This window comes from Marmota marmota, unplaced genomic scaffold (genome assembly GCF_001458135.2).
Source record: "Marmota marmota marmota unplaced genomic scaffold, marMar, whole genome shotgun sequence".
Classification (NCBI taxonomy): domain Eukaryota; kingdom Metazoa; phylum Chordata; class Mammalia; order Rodentia; family Sciuridae; genus Marmota; species Marmota marmota.
Window position 1 is genome coordinate 1,816,841 of NW_025999999.1, and position 23,105 is coordinate 1,839,945.

At 35.8% G+C, this 23,105-nt stretch overlaps 2 protein-coding genes across 3 annotated transcripts in view; one reads left to right on the top strand and one right to left on the bottom strand.

Moving 5' to 3' along the window:
* Tctn3 (tectonic family member 3) overlaps positions 1 to 10,344 on the bottom strand; it is a 25,114-nt gene extending 14,770 nt beyond the window's left edge. The window contains exons 1-12 of one of the 2 annotated variants that reach the window (XM_015494563.2): positions 10,015 to 10,343; positions 9,709 to 9,832; positions 9,284 to 9,402; positions 5,406 to 5,533; positions 5,075 to 5,183; positions 4,870 to 4,985; positions 4,458 to 4,493; positions 3,936 to 4,016; positions 2,876 to 3,001; positions 1,506 to 1,613; positions 957 to 1,051; positions 525 to 678 (exon numbers count right to left, since the gene is read on the bottom strand). In XM_015494563.2, the coding sequence (XP_015350049.1) occupies positions 525 to 678; positions 957 to 1,051; positions 1,506 to 1,613; positions 2,876 to 3,001; positions 3,936 to 4,016; positions 4,458 to 4,493; positions 4,870 to 4,985; positions 5,075 to 5,183; positions 5,406 to 5,533; positions 9,284 to 9,402; positions 9,709 to 9,832; positions 10,015 to 10,270 (1,452 nt within the window). In that variant the 5' untranslated portion in view covers positions 10,271 to 10,343. Of the gene's footprint in view, positions 1 to 524; positions 679 to 956; positions 1,052 to 1,505; positions 1,614 to 2,875; positions 3,002 to 3,935; positions 4,017 to 4,457; positions 4,494 to 4,869; positions 4,986 to 5,074; positions 5,184 to 5,405; positions 5,534 to 9,283; positions 9,403 to 9,708; positions 9,833 to 10,014 lie in introns of both variants that reach the window. The other variant, XM_048807050.1, reaches the window with a different exon arrangement.
* Positions 10,345 to 10,535: 191 nt separating this feature from the next.
* The window catches only part of LOC107149929 (ectonucleoside triphosphate diphosphohydrolase 1-like), a 107,449-nt gene continuing 94,879 nt past the window's right edge, over positions 10,536 to 23,105 (top strand). Inside the window, exon 1 of the mRNA XM_015494840.2 lies at positions 10,536 to 10,698. Coding sequence (XP_015350326.2) covers positions 10,551 to 10,698 — 148 coding nt within the window. The 5' untranslated portion in view covers positions 10,536 to 10,550. The remainder of the gene's footprint in view (positions 10,699 to 23,105) is intronic.

Below are 23,105 nucleotides of genomic sequence, written 5' to 3' on the forward strand. Positions count from 1 at the left end.
AAAAAAAAAAAAAAAAAAAAAAAAAAAAGATAAAAAACAAAACAACAACCAAACCCCCATAAAAACAAAAACCAAACAAAAATAGTGAGGTTCTTCACAGAGATTAAAAAAAAAATCCTAAAATTACTATGAAGTACAAAACACCCCAAATAGACAAAGAAACTTGAACAAAAAGAACAAAGCTGGAAGTGTCACCACACCTAATTTCAAGATATACTACAGGGTTATGGTAAGCAAGACTAGTGTGGTACTAGTATAAAAACTGACACATAGATCAATAGAAGAGAATAGAGCATCAGAAATAAATCCATCTTTCTACAGCCTTCAAAATTTTTTTCTAAGTAAAGTAAATAAGTTAGGTGTAAACCTAACTTGAAATAATGACTTCAAATAAGCATGCTTTCTTACATTCTTCCTGTATGACAAACACATTATCTGTAGAAACAAGGATGATTTTAACCCTACTTTCCATAACATATAAATTTGGAAAACAAATCACTATCAGAAAATGTATTTCTCCTTACTGAAACACTGCAACGCCTTCTGAGGATCCTGGTCCACCCCCCTTTCTGAGCTGGGTCAGCATTACCAAAGATGGCAACATGCTCTGGTGTGGGCCTTCCATTCAGGGTCTGACAAATCTCCTGCTGTAAGCGGCTGCAATCTGTTTCCATCAGCCTGTAATTAAACATGATGGAGGCCAATGCTAACATATAACCATATTAGTATATGAATCCAAACATTAGAAATAATATTATGAAATAGATTAGAGAAAATAATACTTGGTAGGCATTAAGAATTCTTATCAGAAAAAATACAATATTATTTAATTTAAAGACTATTTCTAACCGCATTCTTATGAACTGTCACTTAAAGTATTAATAAGTTACCACACCAACATATTCCCTACAAGCAGAGACAAAATTGTGGGAAATGTTACAGAAGCAAAGTATCACCTGAACTTGCATCCAGATATTGCATTCACTCCAAACTGTACTTCATGTCTCTTAATAGAGCAAGTTCCATATCCCTGGCTTTGCAAGAGGGTCATCTGAGGTGAAAAAGTTATGGTCAAGGAGAGCATAACAGAAAATAGAAATTGATAGAGGCAGGATTGGAAAATGTATGCTGCCATTATTCCCATAATAATATTTGAATTTTATTACTATAAGGACATAAGTTACAACTTTGTGCTTTTTTTCCTGTAGTAATTAAAAACCACATAATTATTCTTTTTTCCAAAAATAGTTAACCATATTATCAGTATATATGTATCTAATTAAAATGAGCAAAAATTAATGCAATTCTCATCTTCAGACAGCCTAACAGAAATTTAAAAACTTTTGGAACCACTGGCATTTGGGAACACAGTGTATTAATCATTGAGTAAAAAAGATACTGAATACTTAAAATTGAAGGAACCTTGAGAACTGGAAAATCCAAAAGATCAGCGGCTGCAGCGTTTCTCGTTAAGCTGCAACTGACACCCAACTCCAAAAGGATACTGAGTGACTTGTATCACCAGTTCGAACCAAGAGTGGCTTCCCAACAATATAGCCTGGATTCCCACTTCTAGGACCAGTAAGAGAAGTAGACGTGCTCTGTTGAAAGGCCTGCAGGAGGAGTGAAGAAAAGTCACTTATTGTGAAAAGCATGCTTTTCTACCTTCCACTGCCTAGCTTCAAATCTTTCCTTAAGGTAATGCAATAAATGAGCTGCACTGAACAATCTGGCTTCCTTCCACAGTATAGTATTTTGTAATTTATATTCTAGCTTCTCCTTTATTTATTTTTCACTAAAATAAATTGAGTGATCCAAATATTGAAATTTACTATAAATTAATTTTACCAAGGATTACTACCAAGGTTTCTTTAACTCCATTTCTTAAAAATTACTATTATCATCATTATTACTTTTGGGCACTGGGAATTAAACCAAGGGGTGCTTAATCACTGAGCAATCTCCCCAGCTCTTTTTATTTTTTACTTTGAAACAGGGTCTCCCTAAATTGCTTAGGGCCTCGTTAGGTTGCCGAGGCTGGCTTTGAACTTGCCATGCTCATACCTTAGCCTCCCAAGCCATTAGGATTACAGGTGTGCACATTGCACCTGGCACCATTATTGTTTAGGGACTTAATTATCCTACCTGTACTCAGAGGAATTTAAATGTGATTTTAAAATACATTTCAATGAACTACAGACGTTCCAGGGATGAACTGTGAGAGACACAGGACTTGGTTGTCATAGGGTGAAGAACTCTGCCAAGTTCAAAGACAGGAGAGAAGTAGAAGAAAGCCAAAAGACTAGAAACTTAGCCAGGTGTGGGGGCGCACACCTATAATCCCAGTGGCTTGGGAGGCTGAGGCAGGAGGATCGGGGGTTCAAAGCCAGCTCCAGCAACTTAGAGAGGCCCTAAACAACTCAGTAAGACCCTGTCTCTGAATACAATACAAAAAAGGGTTAGGGATGTGGCTCAGTGGTTAAGTGCCCCTAGGTTCAATCCTCAGTACCAAAAAAAAAAAAAAGACTAGAAACTTAAATTTAATGGAAATAAAATGATAAAATGTTCAGAAATATGAGAAAAGCTAGTTAAAAGAATTTCTGTGGGATGCTGAGTTCATGATTCAAAATGACTATTTAAAACAGAGTTTTGACCTAAGTACTTCTTTGCTGGGTTTCAGACAGAATCAGAGAAAATGTTAATAAATATGTTGAATACCATCTCCTGTACTTAAATTAAGAAATATGTAATCTCAAGGCATCATGAACTAGGTTTTCTGATCCTTATTCTATTAAAGATGGATTATAGAAGCAAAGGATTATTTCTAACCTGATAATTCTACCCCCCACAGTCCTCTATAGAGAAGGGCTCTAACCCTGAAGTGAATGATGAATTCTTGCTGTAAGGAAACATCTGGCTCAATGGTCAGGTTGGTTTGTCCAAAACTGACAGAAACTTTCTGGATTCCAAAGGTCCCATTGGTTTCTATATCATAAATGACCTGGAATGTAAAAGAATCAATTAATAAAATAGTTATTGGGCTGATTATGTTTGGGATAGAAGATTTTCTATGTATAATCAAACTGAATTTGTGACAGAAAAAGTAATCTTAAACATGTCAAAAACAAATACCATGAAAAAAATAAGAGGGTTTTATTAGTTATATTTGTATATAAAGAGAGGCTGAATAGAACTTTTTGAAAGAGTTCATGGAAAGGGTGAGTTTAAGAAAAATAAGTTTTGATTTGGGCCAAGAACTAGAAACAGAGGCAGAGGTGAGTACTGAACAAAAACTGAGTTACTTGATTTCCACAATGTCTGACAATAAATAAGAATATAGTAGGAAGCCAGGCACAGTAGCTGGTGTCTGCAATCACAGCAACTCAGGGAGGATCCTGAGTTCATGTCTAGTCTAGAAAATATAGCAAGACTCCAATATGTCAAAATACATTCTACTGTCATGTATATCTAAAAAAAACAAATAAAAAAAATTTTTAAAGACAGCTGGGAATAAAAGTCACAAGTAATTAAAGGTAACCTTAAATTTCTGAGCACATTCTTCATAATGATCCTGTAAGATAATTATTACTTCTTTGGTTGGATTCATTAGAAGAGAGAATAGAGGAACAGAAACTGATTAATCTATTTCAGACTTTCAGATGACTCTACCTGTGTCAACAGAAGAAAATGTGATCAGGCAGTAAAAGCCAGTAACAGACTGCATCTGGGCAAAGGAAGAGTAGTCAGAAATAATTTCAATGTTGTGAACCTGAAATCCTGGAGGATTGTGGCAATGGACATGACTGAATAATGGTAGGGAGGAAGCCATATGCTCATCTCTTTAAAATTCAGGCAGGGTCAGTCTAGCAATTAATCCAAGATGAGGCACCTCTGGCAATGCTGGTCAACATGCATCATCTGTACAGCATCCCTACCTGGGAAACAGCATTCTGACAAGTGTTTCCAACCAACAGCGGAGGACTGGCCTGTGAGGCAAGTGTTACAGGAACCTGGAACTAGCAAGAGAAAGAGCAAAAAGCAACTAAAATTGAAAGCTCCATTTTTTTTCTTCTAGCTACGTATGATGCTAAAATGAGAGTTTCCCATCCCTTTGACTATCCCTTTTCTCTCTCCTTCTACTGCCAGTTTATAACTTAAGTTCAAGTCACTCTAAATCAGCACATTTCAAAAAATATTTCCAAAACACTAATTTTATGAGATATAAAATAAGGATAAAAGTTTTAGAAATACTCTATCAGACACTCCCTCAGAGATTAATTGAGGCCCTCTTACCTGTTAAAAAAAAAAAAAATCTCCAAAAAGCCCATCCCAAGCCCACGTGATTGTGATACATCAAGGTCACATTTTCTTCTGCCATTATAATCTTGACTAAAATTGCCTTATATGTAAAGGAGCCAAATATAATTTTTCCTTTTTCCTGTTGAATGGCATCATACCTTCATATTCTGCAGATCAGTCATACCTGTTGGAATCTATAAAGTAAATAGTGAAATCAAAAGTGTGCACATACAGACCTTGTAGTTTCATATTACCACCAACAACTTTGTTTGAGGGGTTGGGGAGATCAACATATTAGAATGATTTGCTTACTCTCTTCCACTTGACTCTACCTTACACTAAAATGCCAGGGAATAGAGCTAGATGGGAGGTAGGATAGACTACAATACTTACCTACCCTGACAGAGCTCTATTGAATAGCAAGAGGTTTAGTGAAAACCTCCTCTTATTCTCCCAAGCGAATCCCACTAGCCAGAAGGGTTACAATGTTTTATTATGGACGTATATCCCTATTTTCTTTCATATTTCTTCAAATGATGGTGACAAGAGTGCAGAGAGAAGGACACCCACCTTCAAGACTGTGAAGTTATAGTAAGAGGCAGCATCCAGTGCTGGATCAAATGTACAGCTACTTGTCAGGTTTTTGAAGAAACGAGTACAGGTTGTACTTTTACTTTCTAGGAAACCTTAGAACACAAAGAATTAAGGCAATGGAAAATGATCAATCCCATTTTAAATTGAGCCAATAAGGCTGGTATTTCTACCCTAGACTCACCTGCAGGATTTCTGTCAGCACAGAGTCCCCCAGTTCCCACTCCTGCAGGCTGCCTCAGCAAACTTATTACAGACCACTTGGGGAAGTAAGTTAGAATGGGGTCCCCAGCCTGAATAAAAATATGGGAGACATTTATTCACAGTGAAATTGAATTAAATTATAGCAGAAAAGAAAAAGTAGAAACAAAAATTAATTCAGTGGCTTGTTTATATTTACATGGTTGGCACTGTCCTCCAAAAAAGTCAGGGAGGTCACAAAGATACCTTGCCAATAGTCTTATGATGAGAGGAAATAAAAGACCAAACAATTCCATCCCTATCCCCAGACTCACTCTGTAAAAAAGTGGTGGCAACTGAGTTTGCAATGCTGAAGGGAAGGATTCGCCTCCAAACTCTATAGCCAGGGCCTGGAAGTTGGTTGCGTTGACCTTTTGGAGCTTCTGGGAATAGTTTAATTTTGCTATAATGTTTTTAAAAAGAAAAGAAGTTTAGTTAAAATAAAAAAAAATATTTTTAAATATATGGCATGCCAGATAACTAATTTTTTTCTTAATATTTATTTTTTAGTTGTAGTTGGACATAATACCTTTATTTTACTTATTAATTTTTATGTGGTGCTGAGGATTGAACCTAGGGCCTTGCCCGTGCTAGGCAAGTGCTCTACTGCTGAGCCATAACCCCAGCCCCCAAATAACTAATTTTTAAAAATATTTTTACTGAAGTATAATATGCATACATTTATGTGTATAAATGCACTAAAGTATAAACTCAAAAGAATTTTTACCAATTCATATACTGGTATTACTACCACCCAGATCAAGTTATAGAACATTTTTCTAGAAGGTTCCAAATCAATCCTCCACCTTCAGAGATAATAATAATTCAAATTTCTATTACCTCATAATAGAAATTTATTTGTAACCTGTAATTGGATTACTGTTTTCATATTAAGATCTAAGTTAAGAATATGGTCAATAAATGTCAATTCCAAGTCTTTAAACTCCAAGAATGTGCATGATTAGCAACTTGTGACAAAAAAGGGACGCTCAATAATGCTCCTTATTTGTCTGTTTCAGATGAGTGAAGCAACAAAGTGGTACTGTTTCCATAGAAACATGGCAAACTCAGAGGCAATATCTGATCTTTTCTCCCCATTCTGTTTCCTTGAAACTTCAACTGACTAGTTCCAATGAAAATGTTTCCACATCTCAAGCATATAGATTTGTTGGTTTTATTCCTTTCACCTTATATTTCCTACATTCAAGATTTCAGATACTCTAAAAAGGTATTTTCTGTAACAATGATATAATTCCTATTATAGCAATGTATAAACTTATCTAAGCTTCTGCAGCCATCTCTTTACAGCACTTCAGAACCAGGACAGAGATGTAAGGAAAAGGCCCTGGTGCTGTTCTCTGCTCAGAGGGTAGCAGATGATAGATGATTACCACTCCTGTTAACTTGAGAAAAGAACATAGCAAAAACATGTTCAAGTTTGTTTCATTCTTCATATAAATATGGTCATTTGAACAGAATCAAAAAGGTAACAAGAACAGAGTCACTGAAAGCTAATAAGGATTCCACATTAAATAAGTTTGACCTTTATCCTCTGCAACCACAACATCTCAATTATTTGAATTTTCAGCTTTCCAATACAGCATGAAATAAACATAGCTCTTAATTCCAGGGACTACTGATAATCTATACATTTCCTGGATTCTTACTATTCAGAGTGAGTTGCATGATTACTGTCACCTGGGAGTTTGTCAGAAATGCAGACTCTCAGGCATTCAAACCTAGAGTCAGAATCTGCATGCTGACAAGATCTGCAGGTGATGCATATGCATATTAGAATTTGAAATGCCCTGTTCTGAAACAGGTGACTAATATGCCACTGGTCTGGAGACCACCTTCCACCTCTGATCAGACCAGAAATCTTCCAGGGCCTGAAGCCTCCAAACTCTGAAGCTTCAAGAAGCTGTTTATCATTTCCTTCAGAACTCATGCCCTGAAAACCACATAGAAGAAGTATTTACCTCATACAAAATACAGTTTTTTCTATCCTTGTAAATAAAAGTTAAAATAACAAGAAAAACTAAGAAAGAAGATGAGCTGAGATGGTAAATAACCATCTCGCTATTTTTTTCATGGCTTAAATCAGTAAAGAGAAAAATTGACATTTTCTCTCTAATGTCAGTGTACAGATATTGGCAGAAGTGATGATAAACAAGGATAATGCAAACAAGAAACATAGGCTATAGAGGATACATAAAGATTTTGCTAAAAAGGTCTGCCTCCATACATGATATACTATACCTAAGAGAGTTTAAAGGTACAATTTCAGATGAGGAAGGAAGCCTATACACCATCTGACCCAATCTCATTAGGAAATCTGGACACTCAGAGGTAAATGGGCTGCAAAGGGTCACACAGCCAGCAGTCAGAGCCAGGAGTATACCACAGTATCTCCTTATTCCTGGTCAGGGGTTTTCCCCACTTTGTCATGCTACACAGACTTGGACCAATAGCATCCTTTATTGATCATTATCAGAAGATTCAGACTGTAGCAAATAATGATGTGGTTCATACTTTCCAGGTTCTGACATGATATTTATATAAATTGACAGCAAACAAAAAACTCCTCTGAGTTCCAAGGGAATGACTTTATGAGTGCCTCAGGATTTTGGAACATGAGATCACTTCCAACTGCAGTGAGCAAGAAAAGATTCTTGCAAGGAGTAGGGATTTTAAAATGCAAAGAAAAGGGGAACACTTGGGTCAAGGAGAAAAGTAAACAAACTTGGGAGGAATGCAAGGCATATCTTGAAGACATTAAATAGATGAGTTTGGCCAAAACAGAGGATCAAAGAGAGTGATGGACAAAATCCTGGAAAGGAGAGTTGGCTTAACTATTAGAAAACCACACTGTCAGATTAAAGAAATTGGACATTATTCTTTAGGTAATGGAAAGTCATTGGAGTTTTTTGAATAAGGAAACGTCATAATGTAGTATTATGGAATTAATAATCTAGCAAAGTGATTCTCTATGGCTGTGTAAGTTTGCTAGGTGCGTATATGTAAAGAAGATAGGCAAAATGAAGACCAAGAGGAGCTTTTGCCTTTTTCATACTAAACATGAATCCATTTCCCAGACTCATTCAGGGAAAGTACATTGATATAATGATCCCCTATTACTATTGGAAGTAGCCATATTTTTCAAGCTTTGGTGGTGAAAGAAAGTTCAGAACCTCTGGTCCAGAAGCTATGTGTAGGATGCTATGGGAGACAGAAGGAGAGAGTAAAGTAGGGAGCACCAGTTGGATGCTATGGCAATAGTCCTAAAATATGATCATAAGGCTGGAGTTAGAAGGCAGCAGAAAGTTTGGAAAGGACAACCTAAATGGCCATAGGTCTCCTGATAACTGCTTTCAAATCCAAGTACTCTCAAACCAAAAACTTGTCATTTCTGAGACAAGTATAATTTTGGGGATTTCTTTTCTAAAATTCAGATAAAAATCAGGATGAGCTGACTATAGTTTCAAATCTTTTAGAAATGATAAAACCATCACTAAAAAATTTTTAAGTCCATTAAAAAACCCCAATGATACCACTTTGCATCTTTATTTATTGCATTCTACGGTTATATAGCACTTTCATATCCATTAACAGTGATATAAATTTTTCACCTTATAGTTGAAGAAACAAACTTAGAAGTAAGGGATTTGTTCAAGTTTGTGCAAGTGGTAAGAAAATAGAAGTTATTAGTTTCTATCTAATGCTCTTTCCCCTACACTGCTGCTTCATGAAATAAAAACAGGGTAGGCAAAGACTCATTAAAAACATTCATGCAAGTATTATTCGGTGCCTATGATATGTCAGAATCTTGGAATTCAGTGAGTGTTTTGGTGGAGATTGAGCAAGTCGGGGGGATATAGTCTATCTGTGATTGTATGAACTACAAGCCTTAAAATTAAATTCATTGAAATTAAAGTTCCATATGCATTATCTGATCCATAGTCAATAGGGCTTAAGAAGTTTCAAATATTCTCTAATAAGAGAGGGGGGCAGAGGAATGGGTAGAAGGAGAGGGAAAGTGATAGAGATTCAAAGCATAAAAATAATAGTTTAAAAAAGAAATGGGAAAGCCAAAAACAGAGTCACTTCTCAAAAAATGTTAGGTAATAAGAACAGCCAACATGTTTTTACTCACAGTTGTTCACGAGGACACAAAACTGTCTAATTCCATTCGAATCGGTAAAAACTCTTGAAGGAAACGGGGAATTACTCCTGAAGATAAGAGAATTATCTACACACACCCAGCTTGAAGACCTGTGAGGAAAGAGGATGAGGATATTTAGGAGGGGAGAGGCAGGTGTAAAGAAGAGTGCCCCTCAGATACTTTGGCATCTCAGGTGCCAAAGAGAGAATTCTTGGGCAACCACAGTGCAACACCAAAGTCCTCCTAGTCTTAGCTGTTCTAGAGAGTTAGAAAAGGAAGGTCACTCCCGGGAAAAAAAAAAAACAAAAAACAAGGTAACATTCTAGGAGTGCAAATAGGGTTAGGAGGCACGAAGTCTAACTCTTTCCACTTGCAAATATTACCCAATCGAGGGCTCAATCCCCTTTAGGATTCACCTTACGCTGCCTGGAAGGCAGAAGGAGAAAACGCTCCTTGGATGGAGAAGATAGCAGTCCCTGTCGCAGCAGCAATTTAGATCGCAGGCCCCAGGAGTCAAGTCACAGATACAGATCGGTAAGACTATCAAAGTGCAACAAAAAGAGAGAAAGTGGCATAAATGGATGCCCAAACTCATCCAGGTGCTAACCCCCGCACCCGCCCGCCCTCTTTTCCTACAGCGCTTTCCGCTTTGTGGCAACTGTGTTCGTAGAATTTTAGATCTGTTAAGTCAATAGTTTCCATCCCATAATCCTTCTCCTCACCTGGGAAGAGGTCCATGGTCCTATTCCCAGGCATTGAGGGGGTCACAGGAGTAGGGCCCACGTTAAAAATCCCAGGCACGTCCTGGGGAGTTGCAGTCTCTACCGAAGAGGATTGGGGGGTCCCGCCCTGCGTCACCGGCCCCAGGACTGCAGGTGTGGGTACTGCCCCCGTTGGGAAAAAAGAGGGCTGATGCTGGGCGCCCTCAGGGAGCATCAGGACGAACACTGGCAGCATCAAGAGCTGCAGGGTACACATGGGTCAGTCGAGGCGCTGGAGCGTCTAACTCAGGCCTCCACGGTCTCCAGACGCGAAGCTGAATGGGCGGAGTCACACAGCGTCCTACGTAATCCGTAAGCGCCCGGTCATTGGCTAATGGCGATCGCGGGGAGTTCTTCAGCCAATAGGAGACAGGGTTGTTACGGCTCTTTCAGCATCCTTCAGTCTGCGCCCTCCTCCTTTGGCCCTTCTGGGCGCTGCTTCCGTCGCCTGGCAACCGCCAGGGGCGCAGGAACTCTTTGCAGGTTTTCTCCGCTAGATGACAGCAGAAGTCCAGCAGACGGATCGCAGAGCCGGGTTCTCTGCGGACTTGCAGTCCTGGAAGAGGGAGCCCTTCCTGGGCAGAGAGAAATCTGCCCAGAAGAAGGAACTAGAATCGCATATCTTTTCCACCCCGGATTCCTACGGTGAGAAACCCTTTTATGGCAGGACGGGAAGGGAATTACACTGAAAAATCACACACCTACCCCCTACCCCCTTTTGTGAATCTTCTATAAATTTAGTATTGAGGGAGAAACATATTAGAAATAATGCTCATTCAGCTCCTTAAATTTTAACGTTGAGAATAGTTTTTAAACTTCAAAAATTGCATCATGTTATTAAAAGTGAACTGCATTTTTGTTGCTAGAAAAAGTGGTTCCAGAAGGGAGGTTAGGAATAAGAAAACAGAATAGTGGAAAATGTGAGGAGTAGGGAGAGAAAGAGTTAAAAATGGAGAAATAGGTTTTCTAGAGGATGAGAAAATAAGATGGAATGGAATGAGAATAACCATGGAGAAAAAAACTTTTTTTTTTTTTTTTGCCATTATCAACACCACTTTTTGTGACACTTTTTAGAATGTTTTTTTGTTTTTTTCAGAAGTGACATGCCTCTTCCCTTTCTCTAGAACAGTGCTGTCCAACCGAATTTTCTGCGATGTTGGAAATAATCCATATATGTACTGTTCAATGTAGTAACCACAGGCTATTTGTGGCTGTTGTATACTAGAAATGTGTCTTGTGTGACCGAGGAGCTGAATTTTTATTTTAAATTTTAATTATTTCAAAGTTTAAAAGCCACAGATGATTAATAGCTATTGTATTGGACAATAGGACTCTAAATTATAAAAATTTGCTCCTGCTAAACCCAGTGTTTTCCTGTCTCCACAAGTCTGACATCTGGATTATTTCAATTTTTTGGTTTGGGGATATAAGTTAAAATCTGTTAAGAGTTATTTGATTCTAGTACACTTAAATTCTAGCCAGTTCCTCTCTTTCCAAGTGAATCACTTAGGCAGATAAGTTTTCAGATACCTGAACTTGTTCTCATTCTCTGACAATATCTTAATTTTTCTAATGTTTTGAAGTCAGTGATAAATGTAACTCTGTGTTATTAATGTTCTCAAACATATTTTTATATCATTGAGTGATGGACTACCATGAGAGATATGCATATTAAAATACGATGTTTTTCTCTTGTTTGATCATGTATTCCTTTGCCTAAAATGGCACATAGAACAAGTTAGATGTACGTGAAATAATTTTTTGTTAAACTCTTTGGATTTAATTCTTATGAACATAGTTTATTTTATTTCAGAATTGAGTTTCTTTCTATAAAATTTCTATTGAACATTTCTTTGGAGACTATTTTAGATTTCAGCTTAGAATTTATAATGCCATTCTCAATCAGTGTTGTTATTCCAGAATTTATTGATATTGGCAGAAGAGTCTGTTTATTGAAGCAATTTCAGGGTTGAGTAATAAGGAGATAATATTTCAGGGCCATTTGAATTTCTTTGCTTTATTTTCAAATTTTAGCACTAATTTTTTTAAAGTTAATTTTTCTTTTTCTTTCTTATTATAGCCAAGCAAAAAAGATTGTATTATTGTTGATAGGTGTTTGTAGAAATCTCATAATGCAGAATTTCAATTATTTTGAGATCTAATAATAAAGTCTAAAATATAATTTTAAAGGAGAATGAAATTTATTCACATATGTCATGCAGATGCCAATTTAACATGGGGACCAAGTCTTAAATTAAGATAGTTTAATATGACATCATCTCAGAAGCAGAGGTTTCCAAATTAGATCATATGATACCAGCAGCTGTTTGTGTTTGGGATTAAAAGATTTCAATGTGTGTTTGGAAAATTAGCCAGGATATTGGATCAAGATGTCAGAGCGAGAACAAGCCTTTCCCCACTTCTCCCCTCTTTCCCAAATCTCTAAAAATTGCATAAAAGTCAGATGTTTACATAGACTTATGTGTATACATGCATACACTTTGATTTTGAGAAACATGAAGTAGTGTTTCAATGGATCAGACTTCTATAAAATAATATTTTGATCTTGGTGTAAGCAAAGATTTCCTAAACTGAATAGAAAAATCCCTGATGATAAAGGAAAGGCTTAATAAATCATACCTTATTAAAACTGAGAATTTCTCTTAATAAAAATACAATTTTAGAAGAGTAAAATGGCAAGCTACTCAATATGTACATGTATAAACATATATATGTATGATTTTGTGTGTAATATATATATAAATTCTAGAATTTGTATTCGAAATATATAAAGAATCCATGGGCAACCCAACAAAAAATTGGCCAAAGACTTGATATCTGCTATAGTTTGGATCTGTAATGTTTCCAAAAGCACATTTATTAAAGACCTGGTCCGAAGCCTGTGTTGCTGTTGTGAGATGGTGGAACCTTTAAGAGGTGAGACCAAGTGGGAAGACGTTAGGTCATTGCAGCGTGTGCTCTTGTAGGGGATATTGGGACTGTGCCCCTTCTTATCTTTCTCTTTGCTTCCTGGCTACTGTGAGATGTAGCTTTCTCTGCCAGATGCTCCTTGCCACAAGCCCAATGGCTGTGGGACCAAGTAACCATAAACTACTAACCTACAAAACCGTGAGCTAAAATAAGCCTTTTCTTCTTAAAAGTTGACTACCTCAGGTAAGTGGTTAATAGGAACAGAAAGCTGCCTAGCACAATATCCAAATGACTAATAAACACATAAGAGCAGCTTGCTATCATTATTAACCAGGAAAATTCAAATGAAGACAACATTAAGTTAAAATTACATGACTTTCTGAGTAGTTCAAATTTTTAAAGACTTTTTTTTTTTTTTGGTACCTGGGATTGAATCCAGGGGCGCTTAAACATTGAGCTACATCCCCAGCCCATTTTTATATTTTATTTAGAGTCAGGATCTTACTGAGTTGCTTAGGGCCTCACTAAATTGCTGAGTCTGGCTTTGAACTGGAGATCCTCGTGCCTTAGCCTCCCGGGTGGTTGGGATTGTAGGGGTGCACCACTGGGCCCAGCCAAGACTGACAGTGCCAAGTTTCAGTCAGGATATATGATTATTGATTTCTCATTTGCTGTCGATGGTAGTGTAAATTGATGTGACCATCTACTGTTGGGCTTTATATAACAAAGCTAAATATATGCATATCTTATGACCAGTAAAGTATATGTTTTTGTGTATAAATATTTACCAAAATGCTTGTATGAGAATATTGATGACCCAGAATTATTTAAAGAGCTCCAAACTGAAATCAGTACAATTATCCATCAACAGCAAAATGTGTATTTATTATGGTATACCCATGCAATAGAATAATATATTGAAAATAAAATGAATGAAGTACTGCCACACGCTGGCTTAGGCTAATCTAACAAATATAATGCTGATCTAAAGAAGCAAGAAACAAAAAGAAAATATTGTATGATTTCCTTTAAATAATGTTCAAAAAAGGCAAAACTGCTTTGTTATTAGCAGTTAGGACAGTGGTTATGTTTGAGAGTTCTGAGAAGGAGTGCAATGGAGGTTTCTGAGCTGGTAGTAATACGTCAGGTCTTGAGATGGACTAGGATTACCTGGCAGTCTCACTTTGTAAAAAGTCATTGAGCTAAATATACAATTGACTTGTGCATTACTCTGTATTCATGTTTATGCTTCAAAACAGTTTACTTTAGGGGCTGGAGTTGTGGCTCAGTGGTAGAGCACTTGCCTAGCACATGTGAGGCACTGGGTTTGATCCTCAGCACCACATAAAAATCAATAAATAAAATAAAGGTATTGTGTTATCTACAACTAAAAAAAATTTTAAAATTTTACTTTAAAAGGGAATATGTTTTTCCCAATTTAATCTCATTGAAAATTAAGCTTGATGATATCAAATATCGATGACATAGAAAAATGAGTATACTGCTTGTGGGAATATAAGCTAGTAGAGCCTTTTTGGAGGACAATATATCAGTGTCTATTAAAATTTAATATGCATATTCCTCTTTTCTCAGGATTTAGCTTCCTGTTATCCATTCCAGAAGTGCAGAATGGGCAAATAAAAGCATTTGAAAGAACTTAAGTGTCAATCACTAGCAAAATGGATGTAAAAACTGTGTTTCATTCACTATGGAATACTGTGCAGCAATAAGATTGAATTGAACTTAATTGAATTTAATTATTTAATTTATTTCATTAAATACAATTCAATAGGATTGAATTGTATTTAATGAAATAAAAACATCTCCAAGATAATTATGAAAAAATTGTAGAATAATACAGAGACCGTAGTATCATTTATACTAAAAATAAGAAGGTGCATTTTGACTCTTTTAAGTTAGCATCCAATAAGAAGTTAAATAAAGCGAGTATTGTTTTGTATTTGGATTTTTAAAAAAGAATCAAGGAAAACTTCATTAGAAATCCTACTCTGTTAGCAAAAGAACAACATTTAAAATACCTCACTCAATACAATAATTACAAATTGAGGGTCCTCCCTGCTTTTTCAAAAGATAAGCTATAAATATTTGTTGAGTCATTTTCAACAACTGAAATATTTTTAATTGAAGTTTTTTTACTTTGTAATTATGTATTTGCATGAAGTTATAGGAAATAATTCAGAGTGATCTTGTGTACTATTGAAAGAAACACCTTGCAAAACTACTGTAACATATTACAACCAGAACATTGGCATTGATACATTCTACTCATCATCACGATTCCTCAGTTTTACTTGTATGTGTGTGTTTATTTGGTTATTCTAATCCTTGTGTAGTTTCATGTACTTACTATCCTAATAGAGATATACTGCAGTTCTATCTCCACAAAGATCCCTCCTGTTGTCCTTTCAAAACCACACATGCCTTTCTTCTGCACTCCTCCCCATGATGCAGTTTTAACTATCACTAATATAATTTATTTTATGTTTATTTTAATAAATTTATTTAATTTTAAATGATTTTAATTTAATTATTAAAATAATAAAATAAATTATATTAAATTAAAAAAAAAGTAGTTCTACAAACNTTTCTCTTGCTGAGAGAAAACTTTTCAGTTTAAGTAAGTCCCATTTGTTGATTCTTGTTATCAACTTTTGTGCTATGGGTGTCCTATTAAGGAATTTGGAGCCCGACCCTACAATATGTAGATCAGCGCCAACTTTTTCTTCTATCAGACGCCGCGTCTCTGATTTGATATCTAGCTCCTTGATCCACTTTGAGTTAACTTTTGTGCATGGCGAGAGGAGGGGATTCAGTTTCATTTTGTTGCATAGACTTAAAACTATATTACAGAGCAATAGTAACAAAAACAGCATGGTACTGGTACCAAAACAGGAGGGTGGACCAATGGTACAGAATAGAGGACACAGAGACTAATCCACAAAGCTACAACTATCTTATATTTGATAAAGGAGCTAAAAGCATGCAATGGAGGGAGGATAGCATCTTCAACAAATGGTGCTGGGAAAACTGGAAATCCATATGCGACCACAAGTTATTTAATCTTTAAAAAACCCTCTCAAAATCTATTCACATGATTATTTTAGATTTATTTATATATTCAAACTAGAAATTTGAATTACTAGAGTAATTCAAGTGTAGACTAATTTAAGATTATGAATTTTTTGAGGGGTATCATGGTTATTGGGGAGCTCCCCTCTATTTGCAGGATTTTCCTCCAGGAACCCCAATCAGGGTCTGGGGAGGACAGAGGGAATCTAGAGAAAATCCTCCATCATCCCTTCTCTTGGTGCAAACTAAGGAATGGGAATAGCAGTCTTTGCAAAATTCTCCCAAATCTGTCTCCATTACAGAGAATAAATATGATCTGCATCCAGACCTGTCCCCTTACTCTGGCCTAAATTAAACTTAAAAAGCCTTGTTCTGTCAGGGGAAAGTCTTCAAGACCACACAGACTGAGGTAAGAACGCTGTGGATATGATACCTGCTGCCACTGGGGAAAGAGAATGGGTTGGGTTAGCTCTACTTTGGAGCAGGAGCAGAAAGGAAAAACAAACAAACAAAAAACAACAAGTCTATTATCTATCTATCTTAGTTTGGAGCATAACTCCAAATTTTTGTATAGATCAAAATTTGTTATTTTACTTTTTACAGTCTATAAAATGGTACCATTATCCCAGAAATGAAATATAAATTTTTCTTAAATACGTAACAAAAGTTAAAGCTTGAAAACCTAATTTACTAGTTGTTTTCCTTATTCTAATCAGTAATACATTCCCAAATTAAAAAATAATAAAATTTACTAGCCTCAAAATGACATATTATTTAATATTAAATTATCAAATTATTAAAATATTATTAATTTTAGAATAACAAAACCAACATCAATTATATTAAAGAAGGGCAGTGCTATTTAAACTCTTCTTTTTAGCTTGTAAACAAGGGTCATAAACTAATTTTGAAATGAAACACATTTCTTTCACGTCTCAAGTTTTAGAATATTATCAGCCACTCTTTCTTTTGCAGGCAGATTGTCTTATAAGCTTGCCATCTTATTTATTATACCACGCATTGCCAATTTACAGTTTAGCTTTAAAGAAGCTAGTTTTTGCCTGAGTATAAGATTACATTGAGAAATAAGACTGAATAGTTTAAAACACCGTAATTTATGATGCCTTATATGTTATAACAAATAGAATTCATCTTGAAACAAATTAAGTTGGCAACCTCTTAACCTTTGCACAAATTCCTTCCTTCATTTATTTATTTGAGCATTACATTACTTCCAGCTGGGATATGTTTATCATTTATTTATTTATTTATTAAACAGAAGTTTCAAAAATTATCTTATTTTTTATAATATATAATCTTTGTAAAAATACAACATGGTAGCAATGGCAGTTTAAATAAGATTAGCTTGAACATTATAAAAAGAATATATTCAAGTTTACTTTCTTATAGCTTGTAAGCATGTGACATTTTCACTACCACTTCAGAGTTTCAGTAAGCTTTGGGACCGATTCTTTTTTTTTTTAATATTTTTTTAGTTGTACTTGGACACAATATCTTTATTTATTTTTATGTGGTGCTGAGGACCGAACCCAGTGCCTCACACGTGCAAGGTGGGCGCTCTACTACTAAGCTACAGCCCCAGTCCCTGGGACTGATTCTTAAAAGGAAGAAGGAAAAGAGATGAAAAGAATCATTAAGTTTTCATTGGAGAGTGTTCTGGAATCTGAAGATAATATAATTTGTATATTCATGTCAATGTTGTAATTATGAAATTTATGAGCTTTTTAAAATCAAAGGTTTGTACAAAAACCACTCTCGCCACCTCACTAATGAGAATTGAACCCAGAGTTGCTTCATCACAGAGTTATATCCCCAACCTTTTTTTATTTTTTATTTTGAGACAGGATACTTCTAAGTTGACCAGGTGGCCTCAAACTTTCATCCTCCTGCCTCAGCCTCCCGATTAGCTGGGATTATAGGTAGGCACCTCTACACGGGATGTACACTGATTTTTATTACATCTTTTTGATTTCTCCTGGAACTCTACAGTAACTGTATTTTTTTTATTATTAGCTACACATCAGTAGCTGTATTTTTTATGCACATCACTTAAGCAAGAGTCCTTTTAGATAAGTGAGTCATCCCTTTGTCTACTTCTCCTTTTTATATTGTATTTGCATCATGTATTTTGTGGTTCTGTTGTTAAGCGTTTATATTATTTTCTAGATGTATCAACTCTTTTAGAATTAAGAAATATCTATGTTATCTGTTAATATTCCTCATTATAAATCCAATTTTGTCTGATCTTCATATAGCCATTCTAGTTTTCTTGTAGCCATCATTTGCATGATGGCTATTTATATATTTTAATATATAAATTTTAATATACGTAGATCTTGTTTGCTTTATACAGTCTGTTAGTCAAATTGCATTACTATACCAAAACACCAGAGGTAATCAATTTAAAAAGAGGAGAGGTTTATTTTGGCTCATAATTTTTGGAGGTTTTAGTGCATAGTTAGTTGGGCCTGTTGTTTTGGCCCTGTCGAAAGGCATGCATCATGACAGGAACTTGTGGCAGAGGAAGCTGCTTACCTCATGGCAGATGGAAAGCAAAAGGAGATTTGAGACTAGCATCCTACAGTCCTCTTTGAACACGTGCCATCAATGACCCAAGACCTCCCACTAGCTTCTACCTCTTTAAGTTTCTGCTACCCCTCCAATAGTGCCAAGCTAGACACCAAGCACATGGGCCTCTGGGGGACACTCAAGATTGTCTTTCAAATCAAGTGTTTATTTTGTTTATATTGAAAGCAATTATTCGTATGTTTGGATTTATCTATCTTGCTATTTGTTTTATTCCTGTGTTCCCCTTTAATTGCCATCTTTGGTGTTATATCAGTATTTTAATTCACTTGTTGAGGTATAATTTACATACTATAAATTGTACCTTTAAAGTGTACAATTCAAGATGGGTATGGTGGCATGTACCTGTAATCATAGGTACCTGGGAGACTGAGGCAGGAGGATTACAAGTTTGAGGATAGCCTGGGCAACATGGTGAGACCCCACCTCAATAAATAAATAAATGAATAAATAAATAAATAGTGCAGGTCAGTGTTTTTAAATATATTCACAGAATTTTGAAACCATCATGACTATTTTCAGAATATTTTAATCACTCCAAAACAAAATCTTGTATCCATAGGCAGTCTTTCCCTCTTCCCCTTTCCCCAGTTCCCTGACAACCACTGATTTTTTAAAGTATTTGTTTAAAGTTTATTTTTCAGTGGTTACTCAAGGAATTATGATATACATCTTTATATATATCATATACATCTTTAAATCTCAAAATCTGCTTAGGGCTAATGCTGATTTACTTGTGATAAAATACAGCAACTTTGTTCCACAATAGCTCTGTTTTCTCCCCTTGCTTTTGTGTTAGAAGAAGTAGACCTCAGGATTCCTAATTGTTCTTGCTGTGCATGCTGAAATTGCAAAGCTTATCCATCTCCTGACACTAAGCTGTTTCTGTAGCTAGTCAGTCAACTAAGTTGGTCAAAGTGTAATAGGACTACCCACTGCCTGGGGAGAGAAAAGGAAACTGGCTCTGTTACTTACTCAAAATAAGTTGGGCCTTTGCCTTTGGTTCCTCTTCTATAAAGCAATGTTTGTATGTGCAAACATTGACCCTACCGGACTTAGACATTAGGTGAACCAGTAAAAATATGCTGATGCATATCTTTCTTGCTGTGCTGTGAGCAATTAAGTCTTGAGCTTATGGCCCACAAACTGAGTCTTCTAAGCTATTTCCATGAATCAGTAAAAGGATAAGTAAGTTTCAAGTAAGCTAAAATTTCAAACCCTTCACTTTCTCTTTCCTTTAAAAAATTGACTACCTACCTAGATATGGTTCGCTTTCTGTTTAACTTACTTGGGATTCATTAAAGTTCTTGGATTTGCAAGTTAATTTTTAAAAATAAAAATTGGTAAGGTTTTGGCCCCTATTTCATTAAACTTTGTTCTGTTACTTTTTCTCTCCCTTGCTGAAATTTCCCTTAGTGTTAGAGCACTTTACCTTGTCTCATAGATCCCTGAGGCTCTGTTCATTTTTCTGCAATCTCTTTCTCTCTGTCCTTTGAATTGGATACATTATAATGGATGTATTATTAACTTCCCTGATCTTTGTTCTCATACATTCAATCTAGTTTTGGACCCATGTAGTGGATTTTTCAAAGCAGTTGTTTTGCTTTACTTCTCTAGAATTCTGATTTGGTTTCTCTATTGATATTTCCTATTTGGTGACTCATTATCATGTGTGTCCTTAATTTTTGATCATATTTATAAAAACTTATTGAAATAACTGCTAAATCCAATATCTGGTCCCATTTAGAGTGAATTTTATACTGACTTTTTCCTTCCCCCTTCCTCTGAATATAGGTAGCACGGTCCTGTTCCTTTTTATGTTTAATGATTTTTTATATTGAATATTGGGTAAATGAGGTGTATCATAGTATAACATATGTATCTGGATTCTTTCTTATTTTTCTGAAGATTATTTGTTTATTTTTTCATTTTTTTAGCAACTGCCTGAGATTAAACTACTACATACCCTGTATTCTCTGTGGTATGCAGCAACTGATAACCCATGAACAGGTTTAAATTATTATTTTTTAGCTAAGCTTCCTGCAGGTTGCCCTCAAGTCTGCTTTAGGTTAGTGCTCAGTGCTATGGCTTGGATGTAGTTTGTCTTTGCCAAAACTCATGTTGAAATTTGGTTGCCAATATAGTGGTGTTGGGAGGTAAGGCTCCAGGTGGATTGTCTTTCTTGTCAAACTGGATTCGCTTTCTCAGGATGGATTAGTTCTCACAAGAGCATGTTGTTATGCTGGCCTCTTTTGTTCTTTCCTCTCTTTCACATGGGCTCATTCTCCACTCTCACATGCACTCTTGCGATGTGATGCCATCCACCATGTTATGATACAGCATGAATCCATTGCTGATGTGGTAGCCTAATCTTGAACTTCCCTACCTCCAGAACCATGAGCCAAATGAATCTCTTTTCTTTATAAATTACTCAGTCTCATATTTTCTATTATAGCAACAGAAAACAGACTACAAGATCTGACAGTGTTGTAGGCAGAAAAAAAATCCTGGAGACAATAGGGCTTCCAGCCTGTGTTGATCCATCTGTGTATGTGTGTTAGAAATTACTTTCAGGGTGCAGCCAGTTCTAAAGTCTCTGGCTTTCTTTTTGCTAGCCTCTTTTAAGGGTCTCTGCTATACAAAGCATAGTAAGCATAATTTTTCAGTCAGCCAGAAATGTGAAGAGTTTATATCAACTCAGACAGCCCCATTAAATTTCTGGCTGGTCTACTCTTGACCCAACTGGTACTGCAAAACTGTTTTCCCCATTCATATCTGAGTCTGCCACATTCAGATGGCAAAGGTGGTTTTCTCCTCCCACCTTGAATTGAGCTTGCTCTCTATGTCAGGAAAGCTGCTGTTTTCATGGCCGTCCCTGTACTGGCAGAACTGCCATTCTTGCCAATTGTGTGTGTCCTTGGGGTGGGGAGGAAATGAGAGACATCAGGAAAGCAGGTCACACAGTTCACATTGTTCTTACCCAAAGTTTTGGAGGTTTTTCAAAAATAAATGCTTTTCAATTTATTGCCTTCTTTTGCTCAGTTTTCTCAGTGTTCTGAAATGGTTATGTTTGACAATAGGAACTAACCTCCCTTTACATCCTTTTACCTTATTTATAATATAATTTTCTTAAATATATCCTTTACATATATTTAGTCCACAATGAAAAGTTGTGGAATTTTTGCTTTATTCATCAAACAATATTTAGAAAACTTAAGAGGGAAAGGAAAATCTACTGTATTTTAATTCAAATTTTTGCTGTTTTTCCTGATGTTCTAAAAATCCTTACTTAAAGTTTCTTTTCTTTTTAGAGAAATACTGTAGTCATTGTTTTATTGTAGAGCTGCTGCTAATAGAGCCTCTGGATTTCCCTTCATCTGAGAATGTTTTCATTTCCTCATTTCTCAAAAATATTTTTTCTGGGACATAGGATTCTATGTTGATAGAATCTTTCCTTTTAGCAGTTGAAAAATGATGTGTTGCTTCCTTCTTGCCTCTGTGGTTTCTGATGAGAAATCTGCTATAATTTTAATTGTTTTCCTCCTATAGGAAATGGTTTATCTCCACTTTCAAAATATTTTCTTATTTGCTTTTAATTTTTAAAAGTTTGATTATTGGTATATCTTAGCATGGGCTTCTTAGGATTTATCTTGTTCAGAGTTTCTTCAGTTTCTTCTGTCTCTAAGTTTATGAGTTACCAGTGTCATTCCTGATCACTGGGTTCTGAGTGACAGAAACGTTTTTTGGAATTGATAAGTTTTATTACATTCATAATTTGTAGGTTTCTAATTTATGGGTAGTTCTAAGGTGCAAGCTCAGAATAGGGGCCCTCCACCTAGGTTTGAAGGTGGTACCACTTTTCTGGATGTACAAACTTTTGGATTCTGTTTGGTCACTGGCTCACTGCTACTTCTGGTTTAGAGTTTATAATCCAGGGGTCTTCCAAGAATCTGAAATTCCTTCAACAGTGTTTCTTCAGTAAATTATGCACTACTTAAGGTTCACAAGTGGAGGAGATGACAATTTGTCCTATTTGGTGCTCAGTCTGAACACTCTGGGGGAGTTGTGAGATTCGTTTGGCAAAACATGGAGCTCTACCATTTGTAGATGGGATTACATTTGGTATTCAGAGTGTTTCCTGACCTTTGGATTTTAGTCAGAGTTTTGATACATTGAATTTTCCGATTTATTTGAGCAAAAGAAAGGGAGAGACTCATTTAATCAAGAGCAACTCTTTTATTAACAAGTCTAGATAACCTCCAAAACATAGGGCCTCCTTTCATATTTATTCTCTAGAAATTCTTCTCCATATCTGAGGATGGCAGTAAAAATTTAAACTTGAGATGATCTGAAAGGTCATTATCTTCTGTTTGGAAGTTATCTAAGAATTCCCTTTGGATAATTTATGTGCAATTCATATTTTA